Below are 17,674 nucleotides of genomic sequence, written 5' to 3' on the forward strand. Positions count from 1 at the left end.
TTAAAATATGTACTGGAAATATAGAAAAATACAAGAACAATGATGAAATTTCGAAAATGTGCAGAAATATGTTGAAGAATTTGAGCTTTTGGAGCTTGGAATTGTTGGATTGTTGGTTGTTTTGTGTTCTGCATGAATGCACCTTTTATATGCTGGTTCCGGAGTCAGTTCCTCAACTGTTCACCTCCACTAGCCCCACTACTTGCAACATTAACAGCCCCACTAACTCTTAACTGCTTTGACTTGGTCTTCTTCTCACTCTTTCTCAGCTTGGTTCCCCGAGTGCCCAACTTCATCATCCCACTACTTGTAACTGTTTTGACTTGGTCTTCTCTTCTTTTTCTGCTTGGTTCCTCGAGAGTCAATCCGGTTTTTCGAGTGAAATAGTGGGTTTTGGAAGTTGTTGACCAAATCTTTGTAGTTCCTGTAGCTTTATTGGGCTTTAATTCACCGATGACTATCATTAAAATTTTTAATTGATTAAATGATAAATTAATGACATAAATTAATTTATGGGTCAAACATATCTTTATAATGCATTAGCTACATTTTGTTTCATGTGATACTTTACTGCTTTTCTTACGAAATTTAAGAATCAAATTTTGCAAATCGAAATAAAGTTATGAAGAAAACAAGAATTTTCACGGCCTATATTGTTGCAGCAAAACCACTCTCACAAAATATTCTTTCTCCTCAGAAACTCATTTTTCACATGAGGTAAATAATTATCTCTTTAAAAAAAATGCTCCAACCACTTTTACAGGATAATCCTCCCTATCATTATGCCATAAGTAGTTAATCTGATCATATACATTTCTCATCATTTATATATTCTTTTAAATTATATGGTGAAAATGGTTTTGATGTTCACAAGATGGCCGTACATGGTGATTGATGGAAAAAAAATATCATGAATGCATTGATGTAGAATTTTGGGAAGTGGATTTTATTGATTACAAGGTTTTTGATAGATGGGGATGAATTCGAATCAAATTAACAAGAGTTGGATAAGAGTTGCCTCCTACCATAAAGATATTTATAAATGGACGCACATATGACATAGGTTTTGGGAAGTGGATTTTATTGATTGAAGGGTTTTTGATAAATGAGGATGGATGCAAATCAAATTAACAAGAGTTGGATAAGAGTTCTCATACCATAAAGATATCTATTTGATTCGTATTTTTTAAAACATTGGTTTTGCCATGATTTAACTTCATTTATAAGTATAATGTTTTTTTGTCTGCTTCCCTTTTGTAGATGTCTTAATTCACGAACATTTTTCTAGCAATTTTACTACTGGTATATTAGCATGTTAATGTTTACATCTATTATTTTGCTAGAAATTATAATATTTGATATTGAATTTTATGCAGCAACGACTATTCGATTCCTGTAATTATTATAGGTCCACACATCAAATATTCAAGTAGTCGTGAAAGAATTTTAACAAAAAAATAGAAATGCAGGAATACATTTAAAACTAAACAATTTTTTTTTTTAAAATTAGTGAAACATGTATATATTAGGATTGTATTTTTAGTTTTTTTAGTTCAACACTATTCTAAAAAAATACATGATCAATGATCATGATGTGTGTCTATGTGTTTTAAATATTTTACTAATCTTACATTAAATTAAATTTATTTTGGAAACATATATTAAGTTAATACACATGAACATGTTTATCACATTTTTTCGTTACACACACAACGTATGTGCCACGATTGCTAGATATCTATTCAAATTGGGTGGATCATTTTCGTCGAAAATAGAACCAGAAAATAAGAGACGAGAAAATAAGAAATAATAAAACACATATCTATATTTTATTTAATACTTTAAAAAAAGGGACAATTCGTTTCAAAATTAAATTTTTTTTTTTTAAAAAAAGGTACAATTGAATTAAACTAGGGGTGAGCATTCGGTTAATTCGGTCAAAAACCGAACCGAATTAACCGAAACCGAATTAATCGAATTGTTTTTTGGTTAACCGAACCGAACCGAATTTATATTAAACCCGATTTAACCAAACCGAATTAAAAATCGGTTAATTCGGTCGGTGACCGGATTAACCGATTTTTTTTTAAAAAAATTAAAAATTAAAATTTTATAAAATTAATAATTTAAATATGATTTTTTATCATTATAAAAATATATTAAGCTTTAAAAAATTTAAATATGAAAAATTAAGTAAAATATTAAACATAAACCCATTAAAAATATATTATAAATTATATATAAAGCATAATTAAAAAAATTCAAAATTTAATTATTTATAATTCGGTTAACCGAATTAATCGAATTTTTTTTAAGAAAACCGAAAACCGAACCAAATTAACCGAAATTTTCTAACATAAAAACTGAATTTTTAAATTAAACGAATCGAATTTGCGAATTGATTCGATTCAATAGGTTAATTCGTTTTTAGGTTACGTTTTTAACCGAAATTTTGCTTCACCCCCTGATTAAAACCAACGCCCAGTGTCTGTATCCCTCGCAGTGTCTGGTTTCCTGACTTTTGTCGCTTGGTTTTTCGACCGAATGCTCCAGTTGATGTTTCCATTTTTAGCCGGGAAATTGGCGGCGCGCCCTCAATTTATGGAACTGAAAGTGACAATTGGCTACAATTCAATTACTGTAAGCATTTTTCTCAATCTTGCTATCGATTCAAATTTAGAACTTTAGCTATGGATTCATCACTGCATTTTGCATTTGTGAAATTGATTCTTTTATATATATATATATATTGATTATATTGATTTGTGAAATTGATTCTGAAATCTGCATTTTCGCATGTTTTCCTTATTTCATAATTTAAAATGATCGAAGATCATTAACAAATATGATTCAAGTGGAAGTTTTTTGAAAATTACGTATGATGCTTGAAATTTTAGGTGTGTCTACATTTTTTAAATAAAAAAAAACGTTTCAGAAACAGAAAATGTGGAGATGAATGGAGTCCAACTTCATTCAGTCCAAGTCTGGAGCAATGCTGAAGAAGGATCTTTAGAGGAGAAAGTAGCTTTTTGTGTGTATAATCTTGAAATTATGGAAAAATGTGCGACTCAGACTCAAGCCTGAAATTGACCCCTTATTGGATGAGCACTGATTGTATGTCATGTAAGCTAATACATTTTTGGATCACAATACAAACATTCCAATTTTTAATACGACATCCGCGAATGCTTGCTGACAGTGAAAGCCCATCCAGGAGAAAAGTGTAGTCTGCTAAACTTGTGGATTATATCTCCGATTCGCGGCTTCTCTCATATCCATTTCTAAATCTTGATCCCCGTACAATGCCCTGAGAACAAGGGCCATTTCTGGTCGGTGTTGCGGTTCGAATTGGGTGCATAGAAGAGCAACTTGGATGCATGTTATTGCCTCTTCACCAGGAAACCTTCTTCCCATTTTTGTGTTTACCAGATCTAATGCTTTCCCTTCTTTCCATAGCTTCCATGCCTGAAGAGTTGTGAACCATAGGTGTATTTTATGGGGATAAGTTCAAGTATACTGACTTTTATTTAACTTCCATTACCATTCTATCTTAATTAACAGGTTTCTTAGCAACACTTAACGCAAATTAGATTTTAGATGATCTATAATATAAAGCTAGGGACTGTGCAACCATCCAGTCGACTTCGTGTTTTTGCTATAATTACTCCATTTTTTCTAACTGCGGTTCTAGACTTACATAAGCAATCAGGTTCAGGTGTTGTTTAGAACGACGATGTTTCCAGCCGCTGACTATCTCCAGGACTATAACTCCGAAGCTATATATGTCTGATGAATATCTCTGGTTGACCTGACAACCTTCTGGTGCAGTGTAGTCACTGAATACGTACATTAAAGAACATTATTATGACTATTTTTTTCTGACCAAGAGAGTAAGTAAAGTGAACTGGATATTCAAACTCACCTTGTCCTCAATGCCTCAACGGTTGTAGGCTTACAATATTCGATTGCAATTTTAGGATTCATGCCAGTGCCCAAGAAAATATTGCATGGATCAAGACTACTGTATATTGTTCTCAATTCTGGACTTTGATGAAGAACACGAACTCCTCGAGCAATGCCAATGATGAGTTTGAAACGTAGCGTCCAAGGAAGCTGATTACGCCTTTCTATATCTGAGAGCAAGGTGATTATTGCCATAACATGAAATCAGTTTTTGAATTTCTAGAGGTTATACGTCAATTTTACAATTATTATATGAAAGGGTTGGGTAAAATGGCGAGAAAGAGTTTGAGTTACTAGCCAAATAGCACTGCCTTGAGGTTTGGGTTTTCCATGAACTCGTATACAAGTATCGTTTCTCTTCCATGAGTGAAATAACCCAGTAGTTTCATGATGTTTGGGTGCTTATATTTGGATAAATAGGAAACCTCAAGTTCAGACATGCTGCGTCCGTTCGAAGAACGGTTAGCCAGTTTGACCGCAACAACCTGCCCTGTGTGTAACTCTGCCTATGTGAAACAAAAACATTGTAATCTTGAATACAAGCATTGTGATAGTGAACTTTAATTTACTAAAAGTGAATTGTTAGTCCAGAAAAAGTCACCTTGTAAAAAATACCTTCTCGTCCTTTGCCAATTATATGTGAATCTGAGAATCCACAGGTGACAGATTGAATTGTTATCCAATCAAACTCTGCCACTATGGCCTCCACAAGATTGTTCTGCCTCTCATTAAGGAGTTTATTTCGTCCTATGTTCAAGAAGTAGCTCGAATACAAACTATCAATTTGTGTTTCATTATTAGAAATCAAAAGATGACCATTATATTCAAATTTACGAAGATTTCATGGCCTACGCTCGGATTTTACTTTTATCATTCTTAGGTGTTTATCCCACCAGGAAGAGCTGAACAGAAACTGGAATGCATAATTGTAAGAGTCCTTGTTTATCTTAATGTGTGTATCCTTATTGTTATCCTATTAGGTTGGTCCAGACAAAATTCATTTTATAGTCAGATAGCATGCTCCTACCAATCTCTGCCTAGCTGTATATTCGACAACATTTCGAAATCCATAAACGATATGATGAAATTTAAGAGCAAGGATTTTGAATCATGGGGTAGCAGCCATATGTATTATGTGCCTGGATGACTGTTATAAAATCTGTCACAATTACTTTGCTAGAAAGGCCGTTACCGGAATTTGGTTGCAGATATCTGTCTAACCATGTCAGCACAGATCAGTTTAGATTCTTGCTTAGAAACAAAAGAGAATTGTATATGGCCTGGATAGTGAAGAACATAAATTTGATAGAATAATTAATAATAGTTTCCATGTGTCCCTTTAAAATGATCTAGGAAGTGAAGATGGCTTCAGAAGCCTCTGTAGCTATTAGGAAAATTAAAATAAAACTAAACATATATCAGAATGTTTCTCAATTTTACCATATCTGAATGAGTACCTGATGTTGATGCTTCCAAGTCCTTTTGGGTGAATGATTTTATTGATTTCCGAAGTGCATCCCACGATGAGCCATTAGCAGTACTTGTCTCTTTAGATACCGAAGAATTTGGATTCTCCTGTAGGTTGAGCACAAACTCAAGTTGAAGCACAACTTGAGCCATTGTGGGACGTCTCTTTGGTTCATCATCTAAGCAATTTTCAGCGACTTGCACAAATGCATTCAAGCTATCTAATGAGATTTCCCCCCTTATGTTAGAACTTATAATCTTCTCAGTATCTCCTTTACTAATGTTTTCTCGCGCCCATGTGGCTAGATTCCGCTGATTTTCTGCTAGCCTGGGATCTAGAGCTGGTCTCCCACACAATACTTCTAACAACACCACACCGAAGGCATATATGTCACTTTTCATCGTCAGTTTGCGAGTTCTAATGTAATAAGGATCAAAGTACCCATGTGTTCCCTTAACATCTGTGCTACTATGGTCTTGTAACTGGCTTCCTTTTCCAGGTTTGGCCAAGCCGAAGTCTGCAACCTTGGCCACAAAATTTTCATCCAACAGGATGTTTGAAGTCTTAACATCACGATGTATGATCCCATGGCCAGTGTGAAGATAGTCTAGTCCTCGACCAGCCCCAATGCAGATATTAAGGCGTTGCTTCCACGACAGGCAAGGATAATGATTCTCATGCATAGCTTTTTTAAATAAGTGATCAGCTAATGTTCCTCGGGCCATATATTCATAAGCCAAAATCATTTCCTGTTGCTCGTTGCAGTAGCCTATCAATGAGACAAGATTAATATGTTGCAGCTTGGAAAGAATTTCAATCTCTGTCCAGAACTCATGTGCTCCTTGCTTGGAGCTATACTTTAATCTCTTCATGGCAACAATCGCTTGCCCGTTGTCAAGTATCCCCTTGTATACTTTACCAAATCCACCCATTCCGATGACAAACACATTGCTGAAGTTCCCGGTGGATGATTGAATCTCAGCTAGTGAAAAACGTCGACAGAATCGCTGCGCTCTGGCCGATGGCTTTTTGTCCTCTTCCATGATTTTATCCTCCCGAATTCGCCACAGTTTATGAACAACTATATTTGCTAGAATAACTATAGCTATTACTGTTGTTGCTATTATATTTCTGCCACCACAAACTTTGAGTAAATTCTGCAGACTCGTGGACGCTGAATCGCGTGCTGATGACGGTGGATTTGGACTGGCAAGGCTGTTATTATGGTTATTTAATTTCAATACTTCAAATCCTTTTAGGAGTCCATTCCCATCCATAAGTTCATCAATTAACTTTATGGAAATTGACAGATTGTGCTTCCCATCATTGTGTTCACTTCCTTCTATATCTGTGACATAATCCTTGTACTGGAGATTGTTACCATAATTCCTTTCTTTGACCAAATAAATATTACTATCTACTTTGATTTCATCAATGAGGATTTCGAAAACCACATGTTCTGTTTCTGCAATATTCAGTACAAACTCACGAAAATGAACCCTGACCAAGTACCGGAATCCCACGTCTACGGCTGTTTTCCATGTCACGTAATAGATCTTCTTTATTTTACGGTTTGGAATGGCTGCCCTCACCCCAAACATGTTCACAAAATCATCACTTGGTTCGACCTTTTGTCTGTGAATTATTTCGAGTGCGGTGTGGTGATGATCATAAATATGGGTTAGAGTCTTGACTCCAACCACTTGCACTCCACCATGGAGGTAAGAAAGATAAGCAGGCATAGAGATGATCTGAATTCCGTTAACGAAAGCGTAGGCACGATCTTCTGATCGATCATTTTTATCAGGATAAAAAGTTAAGTTGAATGGTTGATTTTCTTCTATGTTCATGCAGAATTCCTTGACAAACGGTTCCCCTTTCACACCAAGAGCACCAGCAGTTAGTGAAGCACTAAAGTTACGTACGAGGGTGTACGGACCGGCTTCAACGGTGAATAAATCCTCGGAACCTTCAAATCCTCGGTATGGAACTGGATTAAAGTGAAGACGGATGAACTTGTGACCTGGACTGAGCCGAAATGCATACGAGAATCGAGATTGCGAAATCCGGGCAGTCTTATACTGAGCTTGATCTGCATACACTATTTGTCTGCTGGCGATACTTGAGCTAGTTGATGGGCCATTCATTTGCACAGAGGAGGAAAACTTTCCTTGTTCGTCTCCATTCCATTCCCTGCCATCAGCTGCTGCAAAATTTTCGCTTGAACCGCAGTTTATAGAAATGTCGCCGGTCTGATATTCATGATCATGAGTAGCCGCTGCGATCATCGCAAGTAAACATATTACGAAGGAAGCTGATGAAATCAAGAAGAGATTCATCATGCCTACATGTATTTTCTAGTTAACCAGGTGAATCACAATATGTGTGTTGGATTCATAAAAATCCATATTCCTAGTTTTCAAGAACTAATTAAGAAAGACTTGACTCCATTTGCTGTATCCATGTCTCGTGGGGCTGACGAATTCCTATGGCCAGGATTTGGTTGCTTGCTCATAATAACAAAGTCATGACATATACGGTGTTTTGGAGAAATTTTACTTATTTAAAAGTGATTTTAGTAGAAATTATTTTGAAGTTGTTGAGAAGCTAAAGTAGGAAATGTTTGAAAATAAAAGTTGAAAGCTAATACAAGGTAAAATGTGTTTGAAGAATAATTATTTTCAAGCTTAATTTTTTACTTAAATGATAACCATGCCCTTATTTGATTATTAATTTTTGATACTCACACTATAAAAAAATGATCAATTTATATATTATTATTACATTACGAATTTTGTATCAAAATATTTTATTTTTTATAACATGAATACTTGAAAAAATATATAAGATTGATAAAATAAAAATGACAAATATTTATAAATATACAAGATATGTACAAAAATTTATGAAAATGCAATATATATATATATATCTTTACTATTTAATAATACACTCATCCCTTAGAATAACCGTTTTGATAATTTATGTGCTCAGACTAATTTGCCCCTCATACAAATATTACACTAACATTTATTTGACCCCAAAAATTTGGCAAATCCGAGTATATATAATCAGAAATCAAAAATTGAAAAAATTTAAATTCCCAAGATATTGATAAGGCCACTATCTTTTCTCAACCTCCACGCCCACGATCTTCTCCTCGATTGAAATCGACTTCCAACTGAAAGGCACTATCAAGAGTGCTTATCTCTTTATTTTGACAAATAATTCAAATTCTATTATCTCAGAAAAAAAAAGCTCTGTGCATCGTATGAATTTTTCTCTTATCCTCTCAGTTGTTTGCGCGTTCGATAATCTTTTTTTCATTCAGTTCAATTGATTCGATTGCTCTTCTTCATCATTTATGGAGGGTTCATCTCAAGGTAATGTCATATTTGCAAAATTTATTATTCGGTTGATTTTGTGATTGTTTTATTTGAGTAGCATCTTCATTATTTTTTTTTTCTGCTCATATGTATTTTTTTCTTTAAAATTAAATTATGATCAGAGGAATCGAGATCATCCACTTGGAATATTGCGAACACGAAACGGAGACAAAGACATTCTACAACAAATGAAGAGCATCAAGCGCATCTTGCACGTCGGCGTGCGATATATCAAAGACGTCGAATTCAGTTAACAAGTACAACTACTGAAAATATGATCAATATCAATACCTCAAACTCATTAACCAACTCAGGTAAAACAATATTTTTTTTCATTTATGATTATTACATTTCTCCTCCTTCAGTTTCACATACTCACATTCATCATCGTCAGAAGCAGCCCAAATATTGTCATCGACCCACAACACAACAACAAATTTTGAAGTTGGAAATACGAGCACAAGTAATGTTTAAGACGTAGACGAAGAACAAGGTATATAAGATAATTATTAATTAGTATAATTTGGTTTTATTAATTATGAATTTTTCTATTTCAGTATAATTTTTGGATATCAAGTTTAAGATATTTCACATCTTATATCACAAAAACTTTTCATATTAGATAAATCTTATTTTAAAAATAATTCTGTCAATCTGCTTCATTCTTCATTACATGTCATTTTGCAAATATTTGTGTATGAAATATTAGTGATTTTGTTAAAATGTATATATTTTAAAGATATTATTATTATCATTAAGATGCTAATCTAATATTCCAGGTGGTGATGGTCTCCATTCCATGGGACGAACTTCTACACTATGTCCAATAATTTACAATGCACATGATTCCACTTTTGAAACAGGTGGCCCAAGTAATCTCTATTCCATTTCCACGTGTGGAACAAGGTCATTTTAATTCTTTTCATAACCGTTTACATTTATATATATATATATAATTCCTTTTCAAATATCTGATTATGCTCATGTCACCAAATGAATTCTATCCTTCATATACTGATATACACGTACTTGGATCTTTCTTATTTTATAAATTTCAATCATAATTTAACATGCAAATATTAATTAAGTTACAAAACAAAAGATTATAAATTGACATATTCATATCGATTATCAAATACAAATATATAAATATGAAATTTATTTACTACCACGGGACATCGAAATCGCTTCATTTTCTGCCATTATTTTTGCAGAAACATTTTTTGGGGTTTTTAAATATGCATTGCTTCATTTTCTGCCATTTTTTTTGCAGAAACATTTTTTGGGGTTTTTAAATATGCATTACGAAGTATTTGAAAATCCTGGAATTAATTCCAGTTTGTTGTTCGGTTTCAAATTAAAAACAGTAAAAATAATTCCAGTTTTTTGTACACTACGATTTGGTTTCATTGATGACAATAGTAAAAATCACAAGCAATATTCATTCTTATCAATAATCATGTGTACGTAAATAAAGTTTCCGATTTAATTTATGGTTTATTCCCTTTTAATAAAAAAAAATTTTCCATTTTAATAACCAATAAAAAAAACTACATGTCTTATTCACGCCTTGCTTGCTCATAAAATCATTTGTATGAAAAAAAAATGTATGAATAAATTTTTTTATTTAATTTTTATTTAATTTTTTTTTTTTTTTAGTTACTTTAGTTCCAAACCTACGAAAAAAAATATTATGTTTGGATTTAGTAATTCTGAATAAAAATCAATGAAGAAATCGAAAATTTTGCAAAATCAAATAAAAGTAACATAATTAATTAAAACTCCAAACATGAATAATATTGTTTGAAATAACACTACCGTATTCTTAATGATTAACCACTAATTTATCATTAATGTCAGTTTCATCCTATTTAATTGTCATGTATGACCAATGCCTTATTTTAGTACAAGAACAAATTTCTTAACAAATAATTATTAACTCAAATCACAATAATGATTTTTTTTATATTTTTAAGTACGTATCTTATACAAATGATTTTTTTTAATTTTTAAGTACGTATCTTATATATACAAATTAAATAAATGGTGGAATGAATGAGAAATAACATTTACCAATATGATTTTTTTTAAAAAAACCAAACAATAAATAATTAAAAAAACACTAAAATATTATTAACAACAAAAAATGGCGTCGTAATGTGCCCAAAAATTATGACATGTAGAACATATCAACAATTATTAAATTTCTATCTAACTCACGTCATGCTTTATGTATTCTTTCTATGAATACAAATTCAATCATGTTAATATCATATTAATATATTGATCAATTGATATCAACCTTGGAAAATACTATTTTGTGCTTACAAACTTTTTTTAATTAATTTCTAAAACAACTTAAATTTGCATGAATACAGGAATTGATATTATTGGTAGTGGGGCTAATAATACCATTCCTCGAAGCTCACGTCCACGACGATTTCATAATCTAGCTAGAAATTTCAACTATCTCCAAGGGCAAAATCGAATCATATTGCCTAATCCAAGTACTTGCTCATACTGTCAAGCTTTTTTGTTTCATGGGGAATCAACTCAGTTATGCTGTAGAAATGGACGCATAAAATTGGATCCAATATCATCACCAATTGAGCTTCAAGAATTATTTTCTACAGAAAATGAAGAAAGCAGACACTTTAGGCAGTACATAAGGGCATACAATCATGTTTTCTCATTTACGTCTATTGGAGTTAACCTAGATGAATCATTGGCAACAGCTGCAAGTGGGATTTACACATTCCATGCTCAGGGTACAATATATCACTCAATTGGAAGTCTTTTACCATATGAAAATAGTAGGCCGAGATACATGCAAATGTGGATTGTAGATACCGATAATGAGATAGACAACAGGCTTCGAGAAAATCAAGAACTAAGAAGAGAATTGTTGATAAAGATACAAAGGATACTTGATCAATATAACCCCTTCGTGCAAGTTTTTCAACAAATTGGACAGCGTCAGGATATTCATAACTGCAAACTAATTATTAGGCAGCAAAAATCAAATCAGCGTCAATATTGCCAACAAACAGCATCTCAAGTTGCAGCGGTTATTGTAGACAATGAATATCCGAAAAACTTAAGTGGCAGGGATATCATAGTCGAAGGTATTAATGGACGTCTTATGAACATTCAAGATATAGTAGGATATTATGATCCTTTACAGTATCCTCTTCTACCAAATGGAACATATGGTTGGGATATAAATAGCCGCAATATTGATGGAACAAGGCTAACATGTTTAGACTATTATTCCTACCGTTTACAGGTTAGCCTTTAAAAAAATAGAAATTTTATTTCCCTAATTAACTATATAAGACTTTACAGATGATATACATTAATAATCTCAAAATGTGAACTATTTTTTGTATCAGATACGAGAAAATTGTTCAGCACTATTTCTTCGGGGAGGACGTCTGCTACAACAATATGTGGTTGATAATTATGTGAAGATCGAAACACAGAGGTTGAGATGGATTCGTACAAATCAACATAATATTCGATCAGAACTTTACCAAGGACTACAAGATTGTCTAGATGGCGGAGAAAATAATGCAGGTATGATTGCTTTAAATTGTTGAGATTGTATGGTTTATGAAATGCTAGAATAACAGTAATGCTCTAACACAACATCAAACGGTCCAATTTAATTTGGCATATAAGTTCCATATATAATTTTATGGAGCCCACATGTCTAAAACAATTTTTAACCCTTGGATGTATTATTAGGGTACGAAACTAATGCTATCATTAACCCAATCAATTTTACAGTATAAATTTTTTTTTATATATTTACTTACCTAAATACATTATAATGTAGGAAATGTTGGTCGTAGAGTAGTGCTTCCCTCATCTTTCCCTGGTAGCCCATGTGATATGTATCAAAGATATCAAGATGCAATGAATTTGGTCCAAACATATGGAAAACCAGATTTATTTCGTACAATGACATGTAATCCAAATTGGATTGAAATAAAAGAGCAATTCCTACCAGGTCAATCACCTCAAGATCGTCCAGATTTGATAACAAGGGTATTCAGGGCAAAATTTGAAGAATTCAAAAAAGATGTTGTGGAAAGAGGGGTTTTAGGAAAAGTTATTTCTTACTCATATGTTATCGAATATCAAAAGAGAGGATTGCCTCATGTTCATATGTTGCTCATATTTGAAACCATTGACAAGTTGCATAATCCTGATGATTTTGATTCAGTCGTACATGCTGAAATACCATCGCAAACAGATGAACCTAATTTGTACGAAGCAGTACTCCGCCACATAATACATGGACCATGTGGATTACTCAACCCTCATAGTCCATGTATGCGAGATGGTATTTGTAAGAAGAAATTTCTTAAACCCTTTACATCATACACAACTCGAGGAAATTATTCATATCCTATATATCGAAGACGTGAAGCTGCACCAGTGTTACTTAATGAAAATGGTCAGGTTATGGTTGACAATGGTTGGGTAGTACCATACAATCCATATCTTCTACTGAAGTTTGATTGTTATATAAATGTTGAAGTGTGTGGTGGGATAAAATGTGTCAAATACATTTATAAATATATTCATAAAGGACCTGATAGAGTGGCACTAGAACTACGCAATGGAAATAACTGGGATGAAATTCAACAATTTGTGGATGGAAGATGGATTTGTGCACCTGAAGCATTATGGAGAATTTTTTCTTTTGAATTTAGTCGGATGTATCCTTCAGTTGTTAGGCTCCAAATACACTTACCAAATCAACAACTAATTAGATTCAGCTCTCATCAGCATGTAAGTGATGTAATTGAAGATGATGATAACTCAAAGACTATGCTGACAGAATTTTTCACAATGAATTGTGATTCTTCATTCACTGAGAAATATTTGTATCGGGAATTTCCACAACATTACAAATGGGTACAATCTCAAAAGAAATGGGTTTCACGAAGGGGTCGAAACAAAGTTGTTGGAAGGATATATGTTGTCTCTCCATCTGAAGGTGAACGGTTCTATGAACGTATCCTCCTAAATCATGTCCGAGGACCTAGAAATTTTGAAGAACTCAAGACTGTAAATGGTGTCACGTACCCAACATTCAAAGAGGCAGCTGAATATCGAGGACTTCTTGAACATGATGATTATGTTCGTCATTGTATGCATGAAGCATGTTCTATAAAAAATGCCATCCTCACTAAGAAGGTTATTTGTGTCAATATTGGTTTTTTGTCAACCGACACGAGTTAGAGAACTTTGGAATGAATTCCATCCATATATGTCTGAGGATTATGGTGTATCAACTTCGTCGACCAATTACTTCATCACAAACAAATTGTTTCTCGAGTTACGAAGATTGTTACATCAGCACAAAATGAAACTCGATGATTTTGATTTACCACCTATAAGTGTTGAGTTTTTGGATGAATCTCCACTCCCAAGGATAATTGAGGATGAGCTTGCTATTCAAATTTCAGATTAAGATTACAGATCCGTTGAAAATTTAAATTCTCAACAACGGAATGCGTTTGACACTATTGTTCAGAGCATCATGTGCAATCATCCAAAGCTATTTTTTATTGACGGTCTAGGTGGAATTGGAAAAACTTTCTTATATCGCTCCATTTTAGCGTATTTAAGAAATAAAGGTAAAATTTTAATAGCAGTTGCAACTTCTGGAATAGCCGCAACTTTGTTACCAGGTGGAAGGACTGCACATTCACGTCTTAAAATTCCACTTAATCCTACAGCCGAAACACTTTGCAACATTGAAAAACAAAAGGATCTGGCAGAGTTGATCAGACGTGCATCAGGTATAGTATGGGATGAAGCTCCAATGGCTAATCGTTATGCTTTTGAATCTGTTAATAAAACTTTTCAAGATATTATGGAAAACATGTTGCCATTTGGTGGGAAAACTATGATTTTCGGTGGAGATTTTCGTCAAGTATTACTCGTTGTTAAAAGAGGATCAGCACGAGAACAAATTGCTGCAAGCATTTCAAAGTCTACATTTTGGAATTCTGTTAATGTACTACATCTTCATCAAAATATGAGATCGACAGAAGACTTTGAGTTCTCGCAATTACTTCTACGCATTGGAGATGGTTTGCAACATACCACAAATGGAAATTTTATAAAATTACCAGATTCGATGGTCGTACCATGGGAAGATGAGCATTCAATTTCTCACTCGATTGATGTTATTTTTCCAAATATGGTTGATCATACCAACGATGCAAACTACATGGTTAACAGAGCCATAATTACTCCAAAAAATATAGATGTTGATAAAATAAATGAAATTCTCATTGCAAAATTTCCTGGGGAAGAAAGAGAATATTCATCTTGGGATATTGTTGAGGATGACAACAGCAACCTCTTTCAAGAAGAGTTCTTAAACTCTCTTAGTCCAAGTGGTCTACCACCACATAGAATTGTTTTAAAAGTAGGTTGTCCTATTATGCTCTTACGAAATGTGGCACCTGAACTTGGACTATGCAACGGAACAAGGTTGATATGTCGCAATCTGTATAAAAACTTCGTAGATGCTGAGATTATAGCGGGTCCTCACAAGGGAACAAGATATTTTCTCCATCGAATGTCTTTGAAAAGTGAACGTGATTCTGGATTGCCATTTGAGTTGACACGTAAACAGTTGCCTATAAGATTGAGTTTTGCTCTCACAATAAACAAAGCACAGGGACAAACAATACCAAACATAGGTATATTTTTGCGTGATAATGTGTTCAGCCATGGCCAGCTTTATGTGGCACTTTCAAGAGGAGTTTCACAACAGTGTACAAAAATTTTGGTCAGAGATGGAAAATTGCCTCATAGATCCGGTGTTTACACCAAAAACGTCGTTTACAAAGATGTGTTACTTCGTAATAGTTGATGATTACAAAAATGTAAGATATTATGCTTTATTTCCGAATGTGAGAATATCACTCATATATTTACTTATATATAACATTCTTTCACTATGCAGGTCATCAGTTGAACCATTCTACTAATTGTGATGGCTATTATACCAATGGTACTTGAGATGTCAAACAAAATACTATCACAAAATATAATCTAAGTGTATTATACTCCAATTCTATTATAAGACATTTAATTTGTTATTTTTTTTTATTGACAATACAATTTATATTAAGTCAGTGAAATTTGTAGCTTGCGAGGCTTCAAATCATTGGTATACGATGCAACTGTTGAGTTAGTGCATATAACTTTGGCCGATGTAAGTTTTCTTATTAAATAGTACTATTTTTAATTTATTACTTAAGATATTGTTGATTTTTTATATTTCAAAACTAATTGTTTTGGTTGAAGGATGAGATTTAAACGACTTCTAATAACAAAAACATAATGTTATATTTAAAAATATATGTAGTTGCTACAAAATATTTCTATTTTATTTTGGTTTTATTTATTTATTTATTCTATTACTTTTCAATGTTGCAGAAAAACATTATCAAGAGGCACATGGATGAACATACATCATTTTGGTAAAAATATTAGTACATATGTTTCGTATTTGATTTATTTTAGCAATTATAATATTCTTTTCCGAAAATTCACTATCTATAAGTATTGAAATTTCATGATTAAATGTGTTGTGTTGTGGAAATTTTACCCTTTATATTCTCTCTAATTTAAGATTTTGAAATACTGTAAGGTATAACATGTCTTACATGAACAGATTTATTGGTGTACGAATCAAAGATAATTTAATTACTCAATTTTTATATCACATTAACTTCATTAAACATCGCAATAAAATCAATTATTTAATTACACACGCAACGCGTGTGCCTCGTGGCTAGTATATATATATATATAAATGCTTGTAATAATAATGTAAAATTTAAAAAAAAATTAAAAATGGTTGTAATAATAATGTAAAATTAAAAAAAAATTAAAAAAATGTTTGTAATAATAATTTAAAATTAAAAAACATATTTTTTTTAAAAAGAAATAAAACCATATGTTACATGATAAGTTTATTATGGGTATAAATGTCAACTTGTATATATCTTAAACAAAAAAACAGAAGCAAAAAAAAAAAAAAAAATCAAATTTTAGCTTCTTGCTTTTGGGTAAAAGTTGTAGAAGTTAAAGCAGAATTTAACATTCAGAAACACTAAAAATCACTTCTGTGCACTTAAAAACTAAGAAACACTTTGTAGAACTCTACCAAACTAGGAGTGCAAACGAACCGAATCGAGCCGAATAATGATAAAATTTGAAGGCTCGAATTCGGCTCGATAAGAGCATATTCGAGTTCGAGCTCGATTTGAAGGATAATTTCAAATATTTAGGCTCGAGCTCGGCTCGAAATGAAGTTCGATTTCAAGTTCGGCTTGAAGCATTCGAACCTATCCGTGAACTATTGTTCGGATATTATGTTTCGAAAAGCTCGAAATGTTCGAAAAGGTTCGAAATGTATATATATTCATTATATAATATATTATATTAATTAAATACAACATAATTTTGGTTCGAGCTCGGCTCGAAAATAAGTTCAAACATGTTCGAATTTGGCTCGAGTTCGAAAAGCTCGAATACAAATCAAATATTTATCGAGCGATCTTGTAAAACTCATGAATCAGGTCAATTCGTTTTCATCCCTATACCAAACGTTCCTTAAGTCTCTTTCATTAACTTTATTTTCTATCTTTTCTGGCTTTTCTGTTTCTTTCTTTCGGTTTTTTTTTTTTTTCAGAAACACGGCCAAATTGTGACGGGTTTTTGGTAGATCCATTCCTTTATATTTATATAATGAAAGCAACGTAAAAATAATTTTTTAAAAAATAAATTGTACAGAAAATGATGGGTATTGACTTTGAAT

General features: G+C 32.7%; 2 protein-coding genes across 3 annotated transcripts; one reads left to right on the forward strand and one right to left on the reverse strand.

Moving 5' to 3' along the window:
* Positions 1–2,492: 2,492 nt before the first annotated feature.
* Positions 2,493–16,465, forward strand: LOC140881088 (uncharacterized). The gene is made up of 10 exons (XM_073286109.1): positions 2,493–2,640; positions 8,940–9,131; positions 9,212–9,310; positions 9,597–9,723; positions 11,196–12,103; positions 12,210–12,393; positions 12,656–15,731; positions 15,812–15,859; positions 15,997–16,063; positions 16,288–16,465. The coding sequence occupies exons 4-7, from the start codon at positions 9,654–9,656 to the stop codon at positions 14,068–14,070; spliced, it is 2,577 nt and encodes an 858-aa protein (XP_073142210.1). The 5' UTR covers positions 2,493–2,640; positions 8,940–9,131; positions 9,212–9,310; positions 9,597–9,653; the 3' UTR covers positions 14,071–15,731; positions 15,812–15,859; positions 15,997–16,063; positions 16,288–16,465.
* LOC140881087 (putative receptor-like protein kinase At5g39000) lies at positions 2,968–8,065 on the reverse strand. 2 transcript variants are annotated; one of them, XM_073286107.1, is made up of 6 exons: positions 5,421–8,065; positions 4,565–4,710; positions 4,262–4,469; positions 3,923–4,133; positions 3,698–3,836; positions 2,968–3,465 (listed from the first exon to the last, which is right to left on the reverse strand). In XM_073286107.1, the coding sequence occupies exons 1-6, from the start codon at positions 7,771–7,773 to the stop codon at positions 3,232–3,234; spliced, it is 3,291 nt and encodes a 1,096-aa protein (XP_073142208.1). In that variant the 5' UTR covers positions 7,774–8,065; the 3' UTR covers positions 2,968–3,231. The 2 variants fall into 2 exon arrangements, with proteins under 2 accessions (XP_073142208.1, XP_073142209.1); XM_073286108.1 differs by lacking the exons at positions 4,262–4,469; positions 4,565–4,710 and having other exon boundaries at positions 5,421–8,064.
* Positions 16,466–17,674: the final 1,209 nt, after the last annotated feature.

Source organism: Henckelia pumila, chromosome 2 (assembly GCF_033568475.1).
Source record: "Henckelia pumila isolate YLH828 chromosome 2, ASM3356847v2, whole genome shotgun sequence".
NCBI lineage: Eukaryota > Viridiplantae > Streptophyta > Magnoliopsida > Lamiales > Gesneriaceae > Henckelia > Henckelia pumila.